Genomic DNA, 19,198 nt, shown 5'->3' with positions numbered 1-19,198 from the left:
CCAAAGCCCCCCACGAGCGCTCTGCTCCATTAGAACCTTGACGATGCGAATCATCATGCGGCTGCTTGGGGAAGAGGCAGCTCCAGCCCCGGGGACCCGGTGCTGAGCCCCGGTGTGATGGTGCAGAGCCGCCTGGCTGCGGTGGCATCACGCAGGGGTCGCATCCCAACACGCTCCAAGGACCATCACCGTGGTGAGGTGATGGGAAGCTGCTGGGCTCTGTGTTGGGACCCCAGCGGGCCGGGGAGCCCGTGCCCGGTGCCCGGTGCATGGTGCCCGGCTCAGCCGGTGCCACGCTCCCCGGGGCTCGGCACACGTGTCCCCTTGTCTCGCCGTGTCCCCTCGGCATGGAGAGCCGCTGGCCCCGTTTCCATGGTGACACGGAGCCATTTCCCATCTCCGGGATGCTCTCGGCGGCTCTCGGTGGGGATGGCAACGACCGCCCTGCACCCATGGGAGACAGGCAGGGACAGGACCCACTGCCCCTTCCAGCCCTCGGGGGGGGCACCGGGTCCCACCCTGTGTGTCCTAGGGCTGCCCTCGCGATGGCTGCAGCGCCTGAATCCATCCACACAGGGCTGGCCATGGCCATGCCTCCATCTCACCTCCCCAGTCCAACACCTCTTCATCCCTCTGTCCATCCCAGGGCTGCCCGTCACCATCCCACATTATTGCTCTGCTCCTGGGGATCAATATTCCCTTCCCAATCCTCGAGGATTTAATTCCCACCCACCCGGGGGACACGGACCCGATAGCCAAGGGCACCCAAGAACCCTCACCCATGGGACCCACGTACCCACCCCAGTGTCCCAGCTGGCACATGGGTGGCAATGGGGAGCTGGGAAGGGGGGGAAATGGCACTGGGGGGATTGCGAGACAGAAGGGACGGGCTAATGGAGCCTCTTCCTTTAATAGATTCAATTTCTGCCGCTGCTGGCTGCGGGGCGCGGAGCCATCAACTCGATTCAGGGGATGGGGAATCTGATTTGGAGCGGCCGTGCCATCAATTAGCTTTTATTGATGGCATTGCTCATTGGAAGTCGATGGGATTTGAAGCCGGCGGCGGCTCCTGCATACCAAGCGACGCCCGCTCAAGGACAGGGCCCCGGCACCCACCCTGGGGGGTCTCCACAGGGACCCCTCGCCTGGGAATGGCCCAGGGGGCTGGGGTGAAGACAAGGGCAGCCCCAGCACCCCTGAGTGTGGGTCCCGCAGGGCACAGCCTCCCAGCACCTCTGCAGGGGGGTCCCGCAGGGCCCCATCACCCCAATAATCCTGCAGGGGGCTTCCATAGGGCCCCATCACCCCAAGATCCCTGCATGGGGGATATATCCCAGCATCCCCACCCAGCATCCCCTCAGGACATGGTTGTCTGCAGCATCCTCCATAGGGGTCCTTTGGGCACAGCCCCCCAAGCTGCCATCACCCCCAACTGAGGGGGGTCCCACAGGGCACAGCCTCCCACAGGACCCCCAGGGCACGGCCCCCGCTGCACCCCCCGCTATGGGTGCGGGTTTGGGGGGGCAGGGCGGGCGGGGGAGGGGCGCGGCGCGGTCGATGCTGTTGCTCAGCCTCTTGCCAAGCCGTTCCTCCGGAGAAGCCATAAAACCTGTCTGACGTGCCCGGCCCCACTGCGGCAGCGCCGGCACCGCCTGCCCGCCTGGGGACGGGGCTGCGGGGCCCCATATGGGCCCCCCAAGGAGGGGGCTGCAGCCGTGGGGTGGGGGGACAGGAGCCGGTGTCCCCCCTGCGTCCTCCTGCATGGGGATGAGGTGCTGGTGCTGCTGCATCCCAGAGCTGTGACCCACAATCAGCTCCTTCCACAGCCTCTGGGCCCCCTTGGTGCTGGGTGAAACCCCAAGAGCAGCCCCCCCAGTGGGGCTCGGCCATGGGCACACGGACAGATGGACACAGGACAATGGGGCAGCACGGGAAGGGCTGAGGGCAGCAACCGGGACCTGGGCATCCCAACCCCAGCACCCCTCACCCTGGGCTCCCGGTCTCACTGCCTGGGGCTGGCTGCAGGCAGCTCGTCTGTCATTAAAGCTGTCCCTGTGACTTGAGCTCACGGCTCAATACCAAATCGCTGCAATTAAACCCCCCCCACAATTAAAGGTTATGGAGAGAGGCTCAGGCATCCCAGAGCGCCGGCTCCAGCATCCCGGAGGGACAGGGGGTGTAGGCAGGGGCTGCACAGCCCGAGGGCGCAGCAATCTTGCAAACACTGTATTGCTTGGCTCAGTCACTACCAGGGGTTAAAACCAAACCGAAGGGGCCGGTGACGGCATGGAGGAAGGCGTCTTCCCAGAAGACAGATCGGTGTCCTCGCCGGAGGACAAGGCAGCAGAGGGGCCTCCATCCAGCACCCGGAGGAGCTGCTGCTCTGCTCCAGGTCCTTGGGGGGTCCCCAGCCCCCCTGCGGTGGAGGGTCCATGGGGGAAGAAGGCACAAGATGAGTCAATGGCCCTGGGGCAGAGCACGCGTCCACTGAGCCCCACAGAGCCTGGAACGGGGGCAGGGGCCGATGCACAGGGATGCCGGTGGGAAGCGAGATCCTGGGAGGGCAAGAGGCTCTCGTTAGGGGCTGCTGCGGTGCAGTAAGGGGGGGACAAGCCCCGGAGCCCCCTCACCTTCCAGCCCAGAGCTCCTGGCCCCGGCTCGGCTCTGTGGAGGTCCGGTGGGTGAGTCGTGGCCTGGGGCTGCCCCACGGGCTTGGGGGGAGCAGGGAGGCGATGGAGGAGGAGTCTGGCAGTGGGCAGCGGGCAGAGGACCCGTGTCCCTGCCATGGGTCACATCCAGAGCAGGGCCAGGAGCGGCAGCACCAGGCACAGGGCATGGGGCTGCAGTGGGGCTGCGATGCTGCGTCCGGGCTCCGTGTCTGCCAGGGCAGGAGCACAGGTCAAGGCGAGCCGGACCCCCCCGGACCCCCCCACCTGCCCCACACTCACCCTCCGGCCCCCCGCGCCCGCGGGGCTGAGAATTGGGGACCTCTGTCACCGGCTCCGGCGCTGAAACAAACCCCAATGGTGTCAATGGGGCTCCCTGGGGCCGCCGCACCCCACACCAGGGCGAGCCCCCCCCATCCGGACTCACTGGTGCCGCTGCAGCAGACGGAGACGCGCAGCTTCAGGCAGCGCCCGGCGCTCTCGGGGCTGGGCACGGCTGGGCAGAGCGGACGCATCAGCGGCTCCCCCCCCGGTACGGCCCCTCCGGCGGGGACCGGACACCCCCGGCGGCCGGGCAGGGCAGAGCGGGGCTGGGGCTCCCCCTCCCGGCGGACGGCGGGGCCGCCCCCTCTGGCATCGGGACCCCACCTTGGATCCCGATCCCCCCCTCGAGCATCCCAATCCCTGTGTGCATCCCGCTCCCCAGGGCAGCTGGATGCTCCCAAGCTCCTCAATCCCTGTTGATGCAGAGCTCCCCCCTCGTGCACCCTGTGTACCCCAAATCCCTGTTACATCCGGATACGTGGGTGCAGCCCAACCCTCTGCCCCATCCATGCCCCTCAAACCCCCCAACCTCTGCTACATCCAGAGCCCCAGCACAGCCAGACCCTCCTTTGCCCCCAACCCCAGCTGCATCCAGCCCCTCAGAGCACCCCAACCACCCATGTACCCCAAACCCCACTCAGTGGGGCCCAACTCACAGATGTAGTAGTAGGTCTGCCCCGGCTGGAACTCGAAGCCGAGTGGGAAGGGGGCAAAGCGTTGGATCTTCTCGGAGAAGCGGACGGGCCCGAACGGTGCCAGGGGCTTGTTGCACTCCCAGCGCTTGAAGGCACCGGGGGTCTCGTGGCAGCCCCGGTAGCCCTCCCGGTCCACCATGAAGAGCGTGAAGGTCTCTGCCCGCCCGGCGGGCACGGAGCCCTCGTAGTGCGGGCAGTAGATGTCCAGGTAGTCATTGATGGCCACCTGGATGCTGTAATCGTCCCGTAGGAACCTGCCGGGCAGGGCGAGCTGGGGAGCGGGCGCTGGGGGTCCCGATGGGCAGCGCTGCTGTCAGCACCCACCGGGCACCATCTGCTCCATACAGCTGAGCATCAGCTGCAGGAGCTGCCTGTGCTTGGCTGGGGGGGACAAAGCCTCTCGCCACAGGTGCCTGCACTGATTGATGCTGACACCCCAATGGGGCTGCCCGGTGTGAGGCCTCCTGCCCTGGTGTGGGGCTGGCAGGGCTATGGGGGCTCTGCAGGCAGGGAAGGGGCCCAGCGCGGTGCCTGAGCTGGCAGCGGCAATGGCAGCATGAGCTCATGCCTGTGCAAACACCGTGTGCGGCCAGGCCAGGATGGAGCTCACACGTCTGCAGGCACACACACATGCACACACACATACATGCATGCACACACACGTGTGCACACACATACACACGTGTGCACACACATACACACGTGTGCACACGCTTGATCCTGCTCCAGGACAGGAACACTTCTGCCCATTCCCAGCCTTTGCCAACCAGCCCCATCCTGAGCATGCACCGGCCTCGCTGGCAGCACCATGGTGGGGATGGGGCTGCCAAGCTGGCACCTGGCTGGCAGGGGCACCCCATGGCACCAAGCAAGGGGCTCGTGGTGGGGTTCCAGCCCCCTCCTTTGCCACAGTGCAGGCCCATGCACCAGACACAGGCAGTGGGACCAGTGCATCCATTACTGGGGCACCAGTGCCGCACTGGGGGGGTTCCGGCCGCCATCACCCCCATGCCAGGGACTGCAGGAGGGCAGCGCCGGGTGCAGGCTGCCCGTGACTCAGAGCATCCATTGCGGGCGACGCGGCCGGGATGGGCCTGGGCAGGGCTGAGGCCCTGGCCCCCGGTAACCCCAGCCCACCCCTGCCCGCAGCACCCATGGGTGGGGGGAACCCGCAGCTCGAGTGCCCCCAGCCCTGCGAGACCCCGGGGGGGGGGGGCGGCCCCTGCTCCCGAGCTGGGGAATGCCCAAAATGGAGGAGGCAGGAGGGGGGGGGGGGGGCCGGACCCCGACCCACAGCGGGGGCAGAGTCGGCAGCAGCACCGGGACCGGGGGGGGCACAAGGACAGCACCGACAGCGGTGTGGGGACCCCGGCTCGGTGCCACCTGAGGGTGCCCAGAGCTCGGTACCACCGAGGGCAAGGCGCTGCTCGGCACCAGCCCCACGGGGGACCCGGCCCCTCTGCTGTGACCCCCCCAGAGCTCGGTGTCACCGGGGCTCAGCACCACCAGCAGTGCCCCATCGCTCGGTGCCACCGACCAGGTGACCGCCCGGGGCTCAGCACTCACTGCTCGGTGCCATCGGGGATGCCCGGGGGCTCGGTACCACCGGCGGCCCCCCCGGCCCGTTCATTGCCAGGGGTGCCCGAGGCTCCGTGCTCACCTGCTCGCAGCCACCGGGACCCGGTGCCCCCGGGGAGGTAACCCCGGGCCGGTACCACGCGGGGATGCCCGGAGTGGGGGGGGGGGGTCGGGGTTACCGGTCGGTGCTCACCGGGGCCCTGCAGCTCCGCCCCGTTCCCGTTCCCCGGTGGGGCTCGGGGCGCACAAAGGCGGCGGGGGGGGGGGGGGGGTGGGGTGTCCGGTACCTGGGGTTGCTGCCGTTCCAATGGACGCTGTGACGGGGGCTCCGCACCGACGGCGCCCACAGCAGCGGCGCCCACAGCAGGAGCCCGAGCAGCGGAGCGGGGCGCATGGCTCCGCCGGCGGCGGGGGGCGGCGGGGCCGGGGCCGGGCGGGGGGCGGGGGAGGCCCGGCCCGGCGGAGCCCCGCCCCCCCCGGCAACTTCGGGCCAATCCGCGCCGCCGCACGGCAACTTTCGCCGAGCGCCATTAACCCCTGTGGGGGCGGAACCGGCGGCACCGGGACCCCCGGAACCCCCCCCCCCCCCCCCCCCCCCACACACACCGCCCGGTACCGGGACCCCCATCCCGGTACCCCCATCCCGGCACCGGGACCCCCCGGAACCCCCCCCCCCCCCCCCACCGCCCGGTACCGGGACCCCCATCCCGGGACCCCCATCCCGGCACCGGGACCCCCCGGAACCCCCCCCACACACCGCCCGGTGCCGGAACCCGAGCTCCCGGGACCCCCATCCAGGCACCGGCCCCCGCCCAGCGGGGGCACAGGCAGCTCCCGAGCCCACCGGACACCGGTACCGGCCGGGCCTGGAATGTGCGGGTGTGTTTGTGTGTTCGATGTGTGTGTGTGTGTTTGTGTGTGCGTGCTGTGTGTGTGTGTATTTGTGTGTGCGATGTGTGTTTGTGTGTAAGATGTGTGTGCGTGTGTGTGTTTGTGTGTGCAGTGTGTGTGTGTTTGTGTGTATGTGCAGTATGTGTGTGTGTGTGCGGTGTGTGTGTGCGGGTGTGTGTGCAGTGTGTGTGTATGTACACGTGTATGTGTGTGTGTGTGCAGTGTGTGTGTGTGTGTGAGGTGTGTGTTTCTGTGTGTGTGTGTGCAGTGTGTGTGTATGTACACGTGTATGTGTGTGTGTGTGCGGGTGAGGCCCAGTCCGTGCACACGGGGGCAGCTCTTGCACACGCATGCTGCGCCTCGTGCCCACGTGCGCGCACACGTGACCGGCAGCTCCTTGCACACGCGTGTGCCCGCATGTGCGGGGCGGGTGTCTCCTGCACGTGCCCGTGCACACGTGGCTTGGAGGGGGGGGGGGGCACTGCGGGGGGGGGGGGGCGCACGTTGCCCACCAGAGGGCGCAGCGCACTGCGGAGGGGGGGGAACATCCGCGGGGACCGCAGGGGCTGCCGGGAGTTGTAGTTCCGCCGCCGGTACCGGGGATGGGGCCGCTCTGCCCCCCCCCCTGCACCCGCCGTGGCCCCGGTGCGGCGGAGGCAGCGCACAGGCAGCAAACAGGCAGCAAACGGCCCCTTTATTGGCGTCCATGGGGCACGGGTGGGCTCACACATCCTGCTGGGCACCCGCGGGCGGTGGGGGAGCTGGCCTGGGGAGAGACAGGGGGGTCACGAGGGGGCAGGAGCCCCATAGACCCCCCTCAGCCCCGAGAGTCCCACTGTGACCCAGCACACTGCAGCCCCACAGTGCATCCCCTATAGCCCCCATTAACCTCCCCTGTGGCTTCATGGAACACCCAAATCCCCCCCCCATCCTCAGCACCCCCACTCTGTCCCCCCACAGACCCCCCTGCTCACCTGGAGGGGATCACTGTGACATAGGGGTGACTGGGGAGTGTCTCGCTGTGGGGCAGTGATGGTCCTGTGGGGTCTGAAGGCAGCGGCCGCCGAGGTGGGGGGGGCTTGGTCAGACCTGGGGGCTGCAGGGGAATGGGGGTGTCAGAGCTCCAGCACCGACCACCCCACCTCGATGGGCTCTATGGGGGGGGCACAAACCACCTCCCTCACCCCAGGGGGAGCCTGGACAGGCACACGCCGTCCTGCCCCACACGCCGGTGCCACCACCACCGTTACCTGCGTGCCTGGCACCACGGGGTCTGCGGGCAGAGGGCGTGTGGGGGGGGGTGGCCTGTCCGAGGGGGGGGCCTGGGCAGAGAGAGCAAGACAGTGAGCAGGGGGGGCAGCCATGGGGGGCACTGGGAGCCACACTGGGGCTGGGGTGCCCCGAGAGCTGGTGCGCAGCCACACATGCAGCAGTGCCCGGGACCCCCCCCCGGTCTGGGCATTACCTTGGGCAGAGGGTCCGGCGGCAGAGGCCGGGAGGGCGGCTCGGGCCGCGCCGCACCGAGGGCAGCCGGCTGCGGAGAGAGGAGAGGGCAGGCGCCATGCAGCCCCACAGGGGGCAAGCCGTGCAGCATGCGGAGACCCCCCTCCCACCGCCAAGCACAGACCCCCCCAGACCCGTGCCAGCAGCCCCAGGGTGCCCAGTGCTGATCATGGTGAGTGTAGCCGGTGCCAGGCACGGCACCGGCATGGGAGCAGCACGGTCCAGGCTGTGCCAGGCTGCTCCTGTCCCAGGGCGCCATGGAATCAAACCACGCGGGCCTGGCACAGGGGATGCTCCAGGCTGGTACCCAGGGATGCCGCCGTGGCAACCACCAGACTGAACCCCGGTACCCACAGCAACCGCAGCCGGTTACCACGGCGACAGCATCACCCTCGGCAGTATCCCCACTATCCCCATCCTCACCTTGCTGCTGTGCATGACCTGCAGCTCTGTGGCCTGGTGCCACTGTGGGGGCCGGGGACGCTCGGGGGGACCCTGGCGGCCCGACTGGGGCTCCGGCTGAGCGATCCTGTAGGGAAGAGGCAGGATCAGGCCCCGTCTGCTTTGGGTGATTGGGGGGACCCCACACGGCAACCAAGCGACACCGACACCAGCAGAAGCCCCATAGAAACGAACCCCTCGGCGCTGGAAGATGCGACACCCTGCACACCCCAGGGCTGCCCCACACCCCATGGGCACTGCCAGGGGAGGATCTCAGCACCGGAGGCCTTGCGAAGCAGGATGGCTCAGGGACAGCCCCACGCCAGGCTCCGGCAGTGACGTTACCGGTTCCAGCCGTCTGCGGCTCCTGGACCCAGGAATCGCACCCGGGTCTCAGCACTGTGGGGAGAAGATTGGGCAGCTCAGCCCGGGGCTGGGGGGGCAGCGGGAGGAGGAACCACAGTGACATAGGGCAGGGAGCAACCGGGGGCACGGGGTGATGATGCATGAACGGGGTCTGCTGCCGGCGCTGGGGGACGCACATAGGAACACACACACACCCCGAGCCTGTCACCCACCTGGGGACACACACACATGCATGCAGACCGCCACGGGACACACATGTGTACATAAAGGCACATGCAACGCACCCGCTTACACACGTGTGCATGCCCACATGCAGGGAGGCGGCTCCAGCCCCTGCCCCAGCACACGCATGCACACACAACACCCGTGTCCCCCATTACCTGTACTGGCAGGAGGTGCCTTTGCCCAGCTGGCAGAGACGCTTGTGCAGCCCAGCCCGGCGCGCACAGCACAGCCCCAGTGCCAGGGCCAGCACCAGCAGCAGGCTCAGCACCAGCGCCGTGGGCACCGCGCTCCCCCCTGCGGAGAGCATCACGTCACCCCTGGCACCACAAAGCCCCATTCTCTGCACCACAGCAGCCGCCGGCCCCGGCCCTCACCTCGCTCCATGGCTGCGGGGCCGCTGTCCTGGCTGCCCCCTGCACCGGGGCTCTCGCAGGTTGGGGGGGCCCAGCCCCGCTCGCAGTGGCAGTGCCCGAGGTTGTTGCATACCTGAGTGGGGGGCACCGAGGGTCAGCCCCTGCCCCAGCCCCACATCCAGCACCTGATCCCCAGCCCCATGCGCTCACCCCGTGCCCGTGGCACTTGCTCTGGCATTGCCGGTCACTGAGCGTGGACACGTCCTGGCACCGGCGCTGGAGGCACATCTGGGGAGATGAGACATCAGCAACTGCAAGGGCCCTGGTGCCCATCCCACTGCCCTGGTACTCACCTGGCCAGGGCCACAGGCAGTGCCGGGCAGCACCATGGCTGCATCACTCACATCCTCACCCCCGGGCACCAGCGTCCCCTGGCAGGACCCTTCTGGTCTGTGCCGGCGGGTGCTGCCGCGCTGGCACTGCAGCATCCCACAGCCAGCATCCCTGTGGGGACAGTGGGTTCATAGGGGCAGGGAGGGTGGGAAAGGGGATGGAGCTGGAGGAACCTGAAGGTCCATACAACCCATCCGAGGCTGGGACAGCACTTACCGCTGGGCACAGGCAACGTAGGAGCCGTTCGGGAGCTGCCCACAGTGCCCACGTTCATCCCCTCTCATGTTCAGTGAGGCCATACAGGAGCTGGAGACGGGGCTGGCACCTACAGCAGGGGGGTCAGTGCACCCCAACACCACCACCAGCCCCGTTCCCCCCCAGTGCCAACCCCGCCATACCCGTCCCCAGCAGCTGCTGGCACTGCCCCTCATAGGTGGCACAGGCACCACCGAAGCAGAGCCCACGAGCCGCGGCACAGGGCTGCCCGTCCTGCAGGAAGGCATCGGGTGGGCAGTGCGGTGAGGCCCCATCGCAGAACTCAGGCAGGTCACACTCGCCCAGCGGCTCCCGGCACTGGTGCCCGGCATGGCGCAGCTGCGGGGGAGGGGGGGGAACAGTCAGACCATGGGGGAGACCCCAACAAACCCATTGCCCATCCCCACTCACCCGGCAGTCCTGGCAGCAGCTGTCCCCCGTGGCACACTCGGCGCCGGGCATCAGCTGGCACGTGCTGCTGTTGCAGCAGGGATCAGTGCACTCCTGCTGGCACAGGGGCTGTGGTGAGGCGGTGGCACAGCCGCAGCCATGGGGGACCCCATCCCTCCCGGACCCCCCCCGTACCACACTGAGGCCGCAGTCGCAGCCCTCGCCCGGCTCCAGGAAGCGGTTGCCGCAGCGGGGGCTCCCGGCGAGGCGCCGCGGCTCCGGCACATTGGAGAGGCACCAGCCCCGGCCCTGCCGCAGGCTCCGCTGCAGCTCCTGCCGGCTGCAGTTACTGAAGCTCAAGCCGGGGGTCAGCCTGTGGAGCCGGAGAGGGGCTGGTGAGGTGGGGAGGGGGCTCAGACCCGGCCCCCCCCCCTGCAGCCCCACAGTGACCCTCACCCCGTGGGCATGGCCATGATGCAGCCGCGGTCCTGCCGGAGGTCACTGCAGGTGCAGGAGCGCCCGGTGCCATCGTGGCGCAGGCCCAGGTTGTGCCCCAGCTGATGGGCAACGGTGGAGGCGACGACGAGGACGCTGATGGAGTGGTCCTAGGGGACAGGGGGGTCAGAGGGGGCCGGGGGTGGCTGGGGGGCAGCAGGGGAGGGGGGCACCGACCATGCTGACGCCTCCAGAGCGCGCTGGGGAGCACATGGAGGCCTGAGCCGACATCCCCACCGCGACGTCCTCAAAGCGGGCACCCCTGTAGGGAGCGTGCAGGGGGTGGGGGGGCTGCCCAAGCACCCCATCCCATTCCCATCCCCATCCCCATCCCCATCCCATTCCCATTCCCATCCCCATCCCCATCCCATTCCCATTCCCATCCCCATCCCCATCCCATTCCCATTCCCATTCCCATCCCCATCCCATTCCCATCCCCATCCCATTCCCATCCCCATTCCCATCCCATCCCCATCCCCATCCCCATCCCCATCCCCATCCCCATCCCATCCCCATCCCCATCCCCATCCCCATCCCATCCCCATCCCCATCCCCATCCCATCCCCATCCCATCCCATCCCCATCCCGGCCCCACTCACGTCAGCAGCTGTGCATTGTCATGGGGCAGCCGCGGCAGCAGCTCCTGGTGCCGCCAGCGCAGGAACCGCTCCAGCGCGGCGCGGGCACTGCTGCCCACCGTGACCAAGTCACCCTCGCTCCAGACCTCCACCGCCAGCAGGGCCACCCGCACCCCCAGCGGCTGGAAGAACTGGGGGGCACAGGGAGGGTGTCATGGACCCGGCACCACCGCAGTGAGCGCTGGAGCGTGCCCGGCGCCGCAGCAGCACTCACCACATCCACCTGGTTGGCGATCTCCAGGGTCCGGGTGCGGACACGCTGCAGGTTGGGGTAATTCTGGAACTGGGGGTGCAGGGAGGGGTGTCAGGTGGGGGTCACTGTGGGAACGGGACTGCCCCACATTGCCCAGCGCTCACCGCGGTGTGATCCACCACCATCACCAGCTCCACGAACCGCTGCTCCGCTGCTGCTCGCTTGCCCTGTGTGTGAGCTGGGTTAGGCTGGAGGGCAAGGGGATGCTCTGCAGAGGGGCAGCCCTGGGGGTGACCTACCCTCTGTGGCCAGGGGGGCTCCGTTGTCTCCTGGGGGTCCTGCCCACAGGCCTGCGGTGCCAGCCGGAGCTCCAGCAGCCGGTGCACCAGGTGCAGACCCACGGGGCCATCGGCTGCCGGCTCCAGGCTGTAGCTCCTGGTGTCCGACAGTCGGAGGTGGCCGCTGGGGAGGGTAAAGGAGAGGAGGCGTCAGCAGCATGTGGGGGAGCCGGGTTCATGGGTACCGGTGCCAGGGTCCCACCTGAGTCCGGCGCAGGCACAGATGCTGGCCCAGGAACCAGGGATGCTCTGCACCATCCCATGGTAGCAGCAGTGCTCCTGCAGCAGAGAGCAGGGCTCAGGAGCCAGCCCCATAGTGGGGTCCCCCGGGGCACAAGGATGTGGGGTGCCAGGGCCCTACCTGCTCGCTGGCTTCCTGCATCACCCGAGTGCCGTTGGGCAGGTAGTAGAGCAGCGCCCCGGTGCCCAGCACCAGCTCCCTGCCATAGACTTGTGTCACCCCCACAGCAGGGCCTCCCTGCTCACCCCATGGTGAAAGCAGGGACCCTCTGGGGTAGGAATTGTTCCTCTTCCCCACCTAAACCCCAGGACCCCCATCCCTCCCCTGCCATGCACTCACTCACCAGTTCTGCTCCAGCTCCAGCACCAGCCGTGTCCCCTCCAGCTCCAGCAGGACCCGCAGCCGGGCAGGGAACCCCTCCTGTCACAGGCATTGGTTACAGCAGGACCCGACCCTGCCCCTGGGGGGGGTCCCGCACCCCCATCCCCACCGGTGGCTCTGGCACGTGCCGCAGGGTCCCCACCCCGCAGGAAGTGTCCCTCCCGCACGGGCTCATTGTCCCGGCACGGGGAGGGGTGGATGGAGCCGGGTCCCCTCCCTCGCACCCCCCCCCGGTGCTTCCTGCCCCGTGCAAGGGGCGGAAACGCCAGAGGCTCCCAATGGCCGCGGGTGGGTCGGGCCCTTCCGCCGGGCACGGGGTGGGTGCCCTGACCCGCACCGGGACGGCACCGGCAGGGGGGTTGCCAGCAGCTCCCACCCCATCGATGTCCCCCCTGCATGGGGATGAGGGCAGGGGCTCACCCGGGTCACCTCCTCCAGGCTGAGCATCCGGTCACCCTGCAGGACCCCCGGGGTCACGTACCAGGAGCGCCCCAGTTCTGCATGGTGCTGCCAGGAGCTGTCACCTGCATGAGGCCCAGAGCCGGGTCACAGCTTCAGTTCTATCACAGCCCGGACTCCCACTGTCACCTCCATCACAGCCCGGACTCCCACTGTCACCTCCATCACAGCCCGAACCCCACTGTCACCTCCATCACAGCCTGGACCCCCACTGTCACCTCCATCACAGCCCGGACCCCCACGGGCACCTCCATCACAGCCTACACCCCCACTGTCACCTCCATCACACCCCGGACCCCCACGGGCACCTCCATCACAGCCTACACCCCCACTGTCACCTCCATCACAGCCTGGACCCCCACTGTCACCTCCATCATAGCCCGGACCCCCACTGTCACCTCCATCATAGCCTACACCCCCACTGTCACCTCCATCACAGCCCGGACCCCCACGGGCTCCCACTTCACCCCAGCTCCCCACAGTCGCCCACCCCATCACAGGTCCCAGCCCCAGGGCAGGACAGGGAACCCCGCACTCACTCCCGCAGCTCCCGGGGTGCCCCCCCCCGTCCGCACCCCCAGGTCAGCGGCTCCAGCAGCGGTGACCCCCGTGGGGAGCCCCCGCCTGGGTCCGGGGTCCCTGCCAGCCCTTGCGTCAGCCCCGGGACGGGGCAGGGCGGCCCCGGCTGACTCAGAGCCCCCCTTCCGCCCCCCCCGCTGGTGCTGTAGGGTGGGGGTCCCCGCAGCGCAGCCGGACCCAAGGGGGTCCCCGAGCATCCCCCCGCGATGGGGCTGAGGAGAGAGGCGGCCCCGGCCCGAGGGTGGCCCCGGCCCGAGGGACCCCCCCCCGCTCACCTGCAGCGCTGCCGTCGGGGCCGGGCATGAGCAGCAGGAACCGGAGCAGGAACCGGAGCAGGAACCGGAGCAGGAACCGGAGCAGCAGCCGCGGAGCCCCCATCGCTGTCCCGCAGCCCGAGCGGGGCTCGGCAGCGGCCGCTCCAGCCGCGCATGGCACCGCCGCTACCGGCCGCCGGCACGGCCCGGCCCGGCCCGGCCCCGGGGAGGGACTTCCTGCACTGCCCCCGCCCCGGGGGGGGAGCTGCGGGGCCTCGAGCGCTGCGGTGGAGGCGGAGACCCCCCCCCCCCCCATCCCATCCTATCCCATCCTATCCCATCCTATCCCATCCCCCCCCCCCATCCCATCCCACAGAGCCCAGATCCCACCCTCACCCTCATCCCGAGGAGACCCCGCTCCATCACCCCCAGCACTTACATCCCACAGGGCCCCTGCAGTCAGCACCCCCCACCCAGAAGACCCCCCACACTTTTGTCACCCTTTGCGCACTCCCCCACCCACAGATGCACCCCACAGACCCCACTTCATACCGTGCATGGGGGTCACTTTACTGCTGCACCCCCATGTCCTCCCAAGGGGGGTCACGGGCACCCCATACACGGTACAGCTCCAGCACTGGCAGCAGCACCCCACTGGGATGGGGCTGTGTGGGGATCAGGATGAGCCACTGCCCCATGGGGCAGCAGACTCGGGGTCAGGGGACCGTGAAGGCATCCCAAAACTGTGGGCACCACGCACCCCAAAACCTGCCCCCCCAGCAGTGCCAAGGGGCTGCCACTCATCTGGGGGAAGTAGAAGGCAGCAGCAGTAGGGCTGAAGGCCCCAGTGGTGCTCAACAGGAGCTGCTCCATCAAGGACATGCCCATAACATGGATGGCCAAGTGGTGGCAGAGCCAGGAGCCCCAGGCCTGATGCTGGCACAGGCTGCAGTGGACAGGGCAGGGTCCCACACACCACCCACCCTTCACAATGTGGCAGAGGAACATCAGGAGCAGGCAGAGGGCCCAATGCTGGCGCCCAGGAAGAACTTGCTGCAGTGGTGCTGGTTCGGCCAGCTCCAGAGGAACCAGTGGCTCCATGGCCCCTGTCCTGATGGCAGCAGGATGCTCCTCTGGTACCAACAACAGCAGGTTTCTGCCTTAGTACCAACAACAGCAGGATGCTCCTCTGGTACCGACAACAGAGGGATGCTCCCTGGGTACCAGCAACAGCAGGTTGCTGCCCTGGTACTGATGACAGTGGGATGCTGCCCGGGCAACAGCAGGATGCTCTTCTAGAACCGACAGCAGTGGAACGCTCGCCTGGCACTGACAGCATTGAGGTGCTCCCTGGGCACCACTCACTGAGCTGCTCATTGGGTTTGCTGTATCCCTGCACCTGGAGCCTGGGAGAGCACCGAGAGCATGGGGCTGGGCTCGTGGCTGAGGCGGAGGGGCCGGAGCCCAGCACCACGGTCCCAGCAGGCACACCAGCTGCAGGAGCAGAGCAGGGTGCGGGAAGTGGCCCGCAGTGCTTGTGCCTTTGTGCTGGGCATAGCCCTGGCCAGCCTCTATGGGGCTCTGGTGCTGCTGGCACAGGGCCACAACGTCTGGTACTGCCTGATCACCACCATCGGCCTGGCTGCCCTGCTGGCTCTGGGCATGGCCTTCTCTGCCAAGGCGCGGGTCACGGTGCTGCTGTCACTGCCCCAGATCTTCACCCGTAAGCAGCCACCATGGGCACAGGGAGGTATTGGGGGGGGTGCCGGGTGCTGGCTGAGCCTCAGGACCCCCCTGTCCTGCAGGGGAGGGGAAGATGCTGATGCTGCTCCTGGCCATGAGCATGGCTGTGCAGGGTCCTTGTGCCAACATCCTCAACAACTTCTCCCGTGCTGCTGAGTCGCTGTCGTGTGGGGCTGAGCTCGCCCTCAACCAGACGGCCGAGAGGCTGCAGCGCGCCCAGGAGCCCCTGATCAGTGAGATGAGAGGGGGGATGCGATGGGATGTGGGATGGGACTGGCACAGGCTGCCCAAAGAGGGGGTAAATGCCCCATCCCTGTCAGTGCTCAAGGCCAGGTTGGACATAGGGGATTGGGACTGGGGATTGGATGATCTCAAGGCCCCTTCCAACACAAACCATCCCATGGCTCTATGGGACACCCACTTCCTACAGCAGTATCCGGCCCCGGCTGCCCTCGGGCTGTGCTCAGGGGTCTCCTCTCTGCAGACTTTCTGTCCAAGATCAAGGAGATCGCTCAGGATGCCAAGGCTGTGGGTGACCGTGTCCGCAGGTTCTTTCGCTCCATCATGGATGCCGTCAGCCACGTCGGTGAGCGGGGGGGTCCCCAAGGGTCTCCCTTGGCTCCAGCACCCCCATCACTGCCCGTCCCCCATCGCCTGCTCCCCTCCGGCAGCTCGAGCCCTGCGCAATGTGTGGCTGTGGCTGGCGAGCATCGGCCGGGTGTGCAACGAGGAGCTGGGCTCCCCCTTCTACCGCTGCCTGAGGCTCTTCGAGGAGGCCAAGGACAACTGCGAGCGCGCCATCCCCTTCCTCTTCTTCCTCTGCTACATCGTCACCCTCTTCAAGCCCCTCTGCGGGCTGGCCAACAGTGCGTGGGTCCCTACCCTTCTGTGGGGCTCGGCAGGGTGCCCCTGTGCCCACCATGGCAGAGGTGGCAGAGACCCCCCCCCCATCTCCACAGTTGCCCTTGTCTTCTGCATCATCCCGCGGTACATCCAGAACTTCATCCAGACCAACGTTGCTGCCCGTGAGTGGAGCGGTGCTGGGGGGTCCCTGTGCCCTGTCCCTGCTCTCATCCTGACCCCATCACCACTCATCACCCCACAGCCCTCAATGATGCTCTGGACCGCATCCGCCGGGAGTTTGAGTTCAACATCTCGGCCATGCACGAGTTTGACATCAGCTTCAACGCCAGCAAGAGCCTGGGTGAGGTGGCCTTGGACATCATGGAGGGAGTGAGCCAGAGCCTGGAGCCCACCCGCCGGGTCCTGGGGCTCTTCCTGAACGTCTCCTTCCTTGCCATCCTCTACATGTACTTCAAGTGAGTGGGATGGGTCCTGCCCCCATGGGGACACAGACCGAGTGTACCAGTGCCCAGCTCCCCCTGTGTCCCCAGGGCGCTCCGGTACCGGCACCGGTACCTGCAGGACGAGACCTTTGACAACATCTACATCACGCGGCGCTTCAGGGAGCTGGACCAGCTGCGGGCAGAGCAGGGCAAACCCACGGTGCTGCCGCTGACAGCGCGGGAGTGTGGCATCTACATCTCCCCAGGTCAGCCCCATACCGGAGTCAGCTCCATCACCGGAGTCAGCTCCATCACCGGGGGCATCCCCAAGGTGAGACCCCTCTGCCAGGGCCTGGCTTCACTCCGGTCTCACCGCAGCTGGGCTGTGGCTGTCGCGGAAGGAGCTTCGCCGGTATGGGCTGCAGCTGGTGGGGTTCCTGCGCCACATGCTGCTGGGCTTCTGCATCATCCTGGCTGACTACAGCCTCTTCTGGCTGCTGGACCTCATCCGGCACCAGCTGCGGGGGGAGATCATTGCCAGGGGTGAGCAGCACCCACTGTGCCAGAGCAGCACCAGTGTGTGCTTTGCTGGCTGGGGACCAGGGCTTTGGGGTGGTGCCATTGGCTGGGTCTGAGCCGTTGTCCCCCCAGCGCCGGTGGTTGTGGGTGTCAGCGTCAACGGGTCAGGCTACACCAGTGAGATCTACCGGGATTTGGTGTCTGCCTTCGGTGTGCTGCAGCAGGGCAACGTCTCAGTGGTGTCCCAGCGCTGCCTCATCCAGCCTGTGGAACCCGACTACAACACCTACATCTTCATGGGTGAACGGGGGTGCTCGGCATGGGGGGGGGGTACTGGAGGGATTGCCCCTGTGTGACTCATCCTGCTCCCACCAGGAATCCTGTATGGCATCTGCCTCTTCATCTCCATCTTCGGCAGCTACGTGGCACGGCTGCGCCGGCTGGTGTGTGCCATCTCTTACCCGAGCCGGGAGCAGGTGAGGAGCCCTCCCCAGCTCCCCAGCACCCCGACAGCAGCCATGTGCCCTCACACCATCCCTGCCGTGCCAGGAGCGCACGGTGTTCCTGCACAGCACCATCCTGGCACGGCGGGCAGGGCTGGCACGAGCCCTGTTCCGAGCCGCCACGCTGAGCACGGCTGACTCCAGGAAAGGGAACCTGTTCCTCGTCCTCACTGCCAAGTAATGACCCCCGGGGGATGCATCCATGGGCTTGAGCCACTCTGGACCCACAAGCACCTTGCTGGGCACTGCAGAAGGGCAGAGCCGGCAGAGATGGTGCCTGTCCCTGCAGGGTGCCCTGCTTTGCCCGCCTGGCTCGGCTCCTTGGCATCCAGCAGAAGCGCTGCCTGGCCTGCGGGGTGACAAAGCAGCCGGACTTCATCAGCTGCATCACAAACGGATGCAAAGGTAGGACCCCCCCCAGATGGGGAACAGACCATCCCCAGGATCTCCCACCCCTCTGACAGCGCCGTTGTCCCCAGGGCTGTACTGCAGGGACTGCCACCAAACCCTGAACAACATCTGCACCATCTGCATGGGCCCCCTGACCTACCCGGACACTGGGGACAAGGAGATGTGAGCAGGGGGCGCAGGGACCCCACAGGGGCCGGGGGGCTGCAGCTCACCCCGTGCCCCTGCCTTGCAGAGACTCCAGCGATGAGGAGACGCTGGGGCTGTGGCTGGGCGCTGTGCGGGCACGTCGGGGCCAGGAGCAGGGCAGAGAGCTGCGGCAGCGCCTCAGGGAGCTGGGCAGGGGCTTGGGGGGCTGCCGCCGGCTGCCCCCCCCCCTGGCAGCGCGGCTGCGAGCACAGCTGAAGGAGGAGGCGAGCGGGGAGAGCGACGGGGACAGCAGCGGGGTGGGAAGCGAAGGCAGCTCCGTCTCCAGGTGAGGGCTGGGGCCGGTCCCGGCGCCCATCGGCACCGGGGGTACCGGTCACCGACACCGCTCTCCGCTGCCCCAGCCTGGACTTCGGCTACCAGGAGCGGTGTGAGAGCAGCGGCAGCGAACTGGAGGAGGTGGTGGCTCGGTGACGGTGCCACGCGGCGAGGAGGACGCGGAGCCAAGCCCCGGGACGTGGCTGGAGCCCCGGGAGCCTCCGGGGCTGGGCAATAAGGAACCCGGTTCTCGAGGCTTCCGGTGTCCTGAGCTGCTGCCCGGCTCCCCATGGCCCTTCCGACGGCGTGGGGCTCCCTTCTCCACTCCCAGAGCCCCCTGGTGCCCTCAAGCCCTTCAATGGACCCATCCCCTCACTGCCCCCCCGTCCTCACCCCTACAGTGCTCAGGGAGGGCCCGTGGGACGGACAGACACCGGTGCGGGATGGACGGACACGGGCGAGGGGGGGTCCCTGCTTCTCCGTTTATTACCAAGCAGCCTTCGTTTAAAAAATAAAACCAAAACACAAACAGACAGACAGACAGACAGAGGCGGGGGGGGGGGGGGGGGGTCCGCCCGCCGATTATTCGTTTGGTTCCTGACACCAGAAAGGTTCA

At 67.8% G+C, this 19,198-nt stretch overlaps 3 protein-coding genes across 10 annotated transcripts; 1 reads left to right on the top strand and 2 right to left on the bottom strand.

Moving 5' to 3' along the window:
- Positions 1-985: 985 nt before the first annotated feature.
- Positions 986-5,677, bottom strand: EFNA4 (ephrin A4). 2 transcript variants are annotated; one of them, XM_034071105.1, is made up of 6 exons: positions 5,551-5,677; positions 3,647-3,939; positions 3,094-3,162; positions 2,949-3,008; positions 2,631-2,878; positions 986-2,555 (listed from the first exon to the last, which is right to left on the bottom strand). In XM_034071105.1, exons 1-5 carry the CDS (start codon positions 5,655-5,657, stop codon positions 2,790-2,792), a joined length of 618 nt encoding a protein of 205 aa, XP_033926996.1. In that variant the 5' UTR covers positions 5,658-5,677; the 3' UTR covers positions 986-2,555; positions 2,631-2,789. The 2 variants fall into 2 exon arrangements, with proteins under 2 accessions (XP_033926996.1, XP_033926997.1); XM_034071106.1 differs by lacking the exon at positions 3,094-3,162.
- A 1,152-nt stretch (positions 5,678-6,829) lies between these two features.
- On the bottom strand, positions 6,830-13,858 carry ADAM15 (ADAM metallopeptidase domain 15). 7 transcript variants are annotated; one of them, XM_034071253.1, is made up of 25 exons: positions 13,680-13,858; positions 12,787-12,890; positions 12,329-12,405; positions 12,106-12,184; positions 11,947-12,023; positions 11,706-11,868; positions 11,571-11,633; positions 11,428-11,496; positions 11,175-11,344; positions 10,753-10,837; positions 10,537-10,685; positions 10,276-10,453; positions 10,102-10,194; positions 9,834-10,029; positions 9,652-9,760; positions 9,396-9,546; positions 9,253-9,330; positions 9,064-9,175; positions 8,845-8,983; positions 8,444-8,497; positions 8,081-8,186; positions 7,620-7,688; positions 7,405-7,476; positions 7,129-7,250; positions 6,830-6,920 (listed from the first exon to the last, which is right to left on the bottom strand). In XM_034071253.1, exons 1-25 carry the CDS (start codon positions 13,780-13,782, stop codon positions 6,878-6,880), a joined length of 2,661 nt encoding a protein of 886 aa, XP_033927144.1. In that variant the 5' UTR covers positions 13,783-13,858; the 3' UTR covers positions 6,830-6,877. The 7 variants fall into 7 exon arrangements, 6 of the variants coding, with proteins under 6 accessions (XP_033927144.1, XP_033927146.1, XP_033927145.1 ...); XM_034071255.1 differs by lacking the exon at positions 7,620-7,688; XM_034071254.1 differs by lacking the exon at positions 8,444-8,497.
- Positions 13,859-15,083: 1,225 nt separating this feature from the next.
- DCST2 (DC-STAMP domain containing 2) lies at positions 15,084-18,738 on the top strand. Its single transcript, XM_034071306.1, has 15 exons — positions 15,084-15,381; positions 15,464-15,634; positions 15,886-15,987; positions 16,073-16,267; positions 16,361-16,426; positions 16,507-16,720; positions 16,796-16,953; positions 17,066-17,230; positions 17,339-17,506; positions 17,582-17,682; positions 17,756-17,886; positions 17,999-18,114; positions 18,189-18,282; positions 18,353-18,592; positions 18,669-18,738. The coding sequence occupies exons 1-15, from the start codon at positions 15,084-15,086 to the stop codon at positions 18,736-18,738; spliced, it is 2,289 nt and encodes a 762-aa protein (XP_033927197.1).
- The last annotated feature ends 460 nt before the right edge of the window (positions 18,739-19,198 follow it).

The sequence above is a fragment of the Melopsittacus undulatus genome, chromosome 20, assembly GCF_012275295.1.
Source record: "Melopsittacus undulatus isolate bMelUnd1 chromosome 20, bMelUnd1.mat.Z, whole genome shotgun sequence".
NCBI lineage: Eukaryota > Metazoa > Chordata > Aves > Psittaciformes > Psittaculidae > Melopsittacus > Melopsittacus undulatus.
The sequence above is the reverse complement of the archived record's forward strand: the minus strand, read 5'-3'. Positions and strand labels throughout refer to the sequence as shown.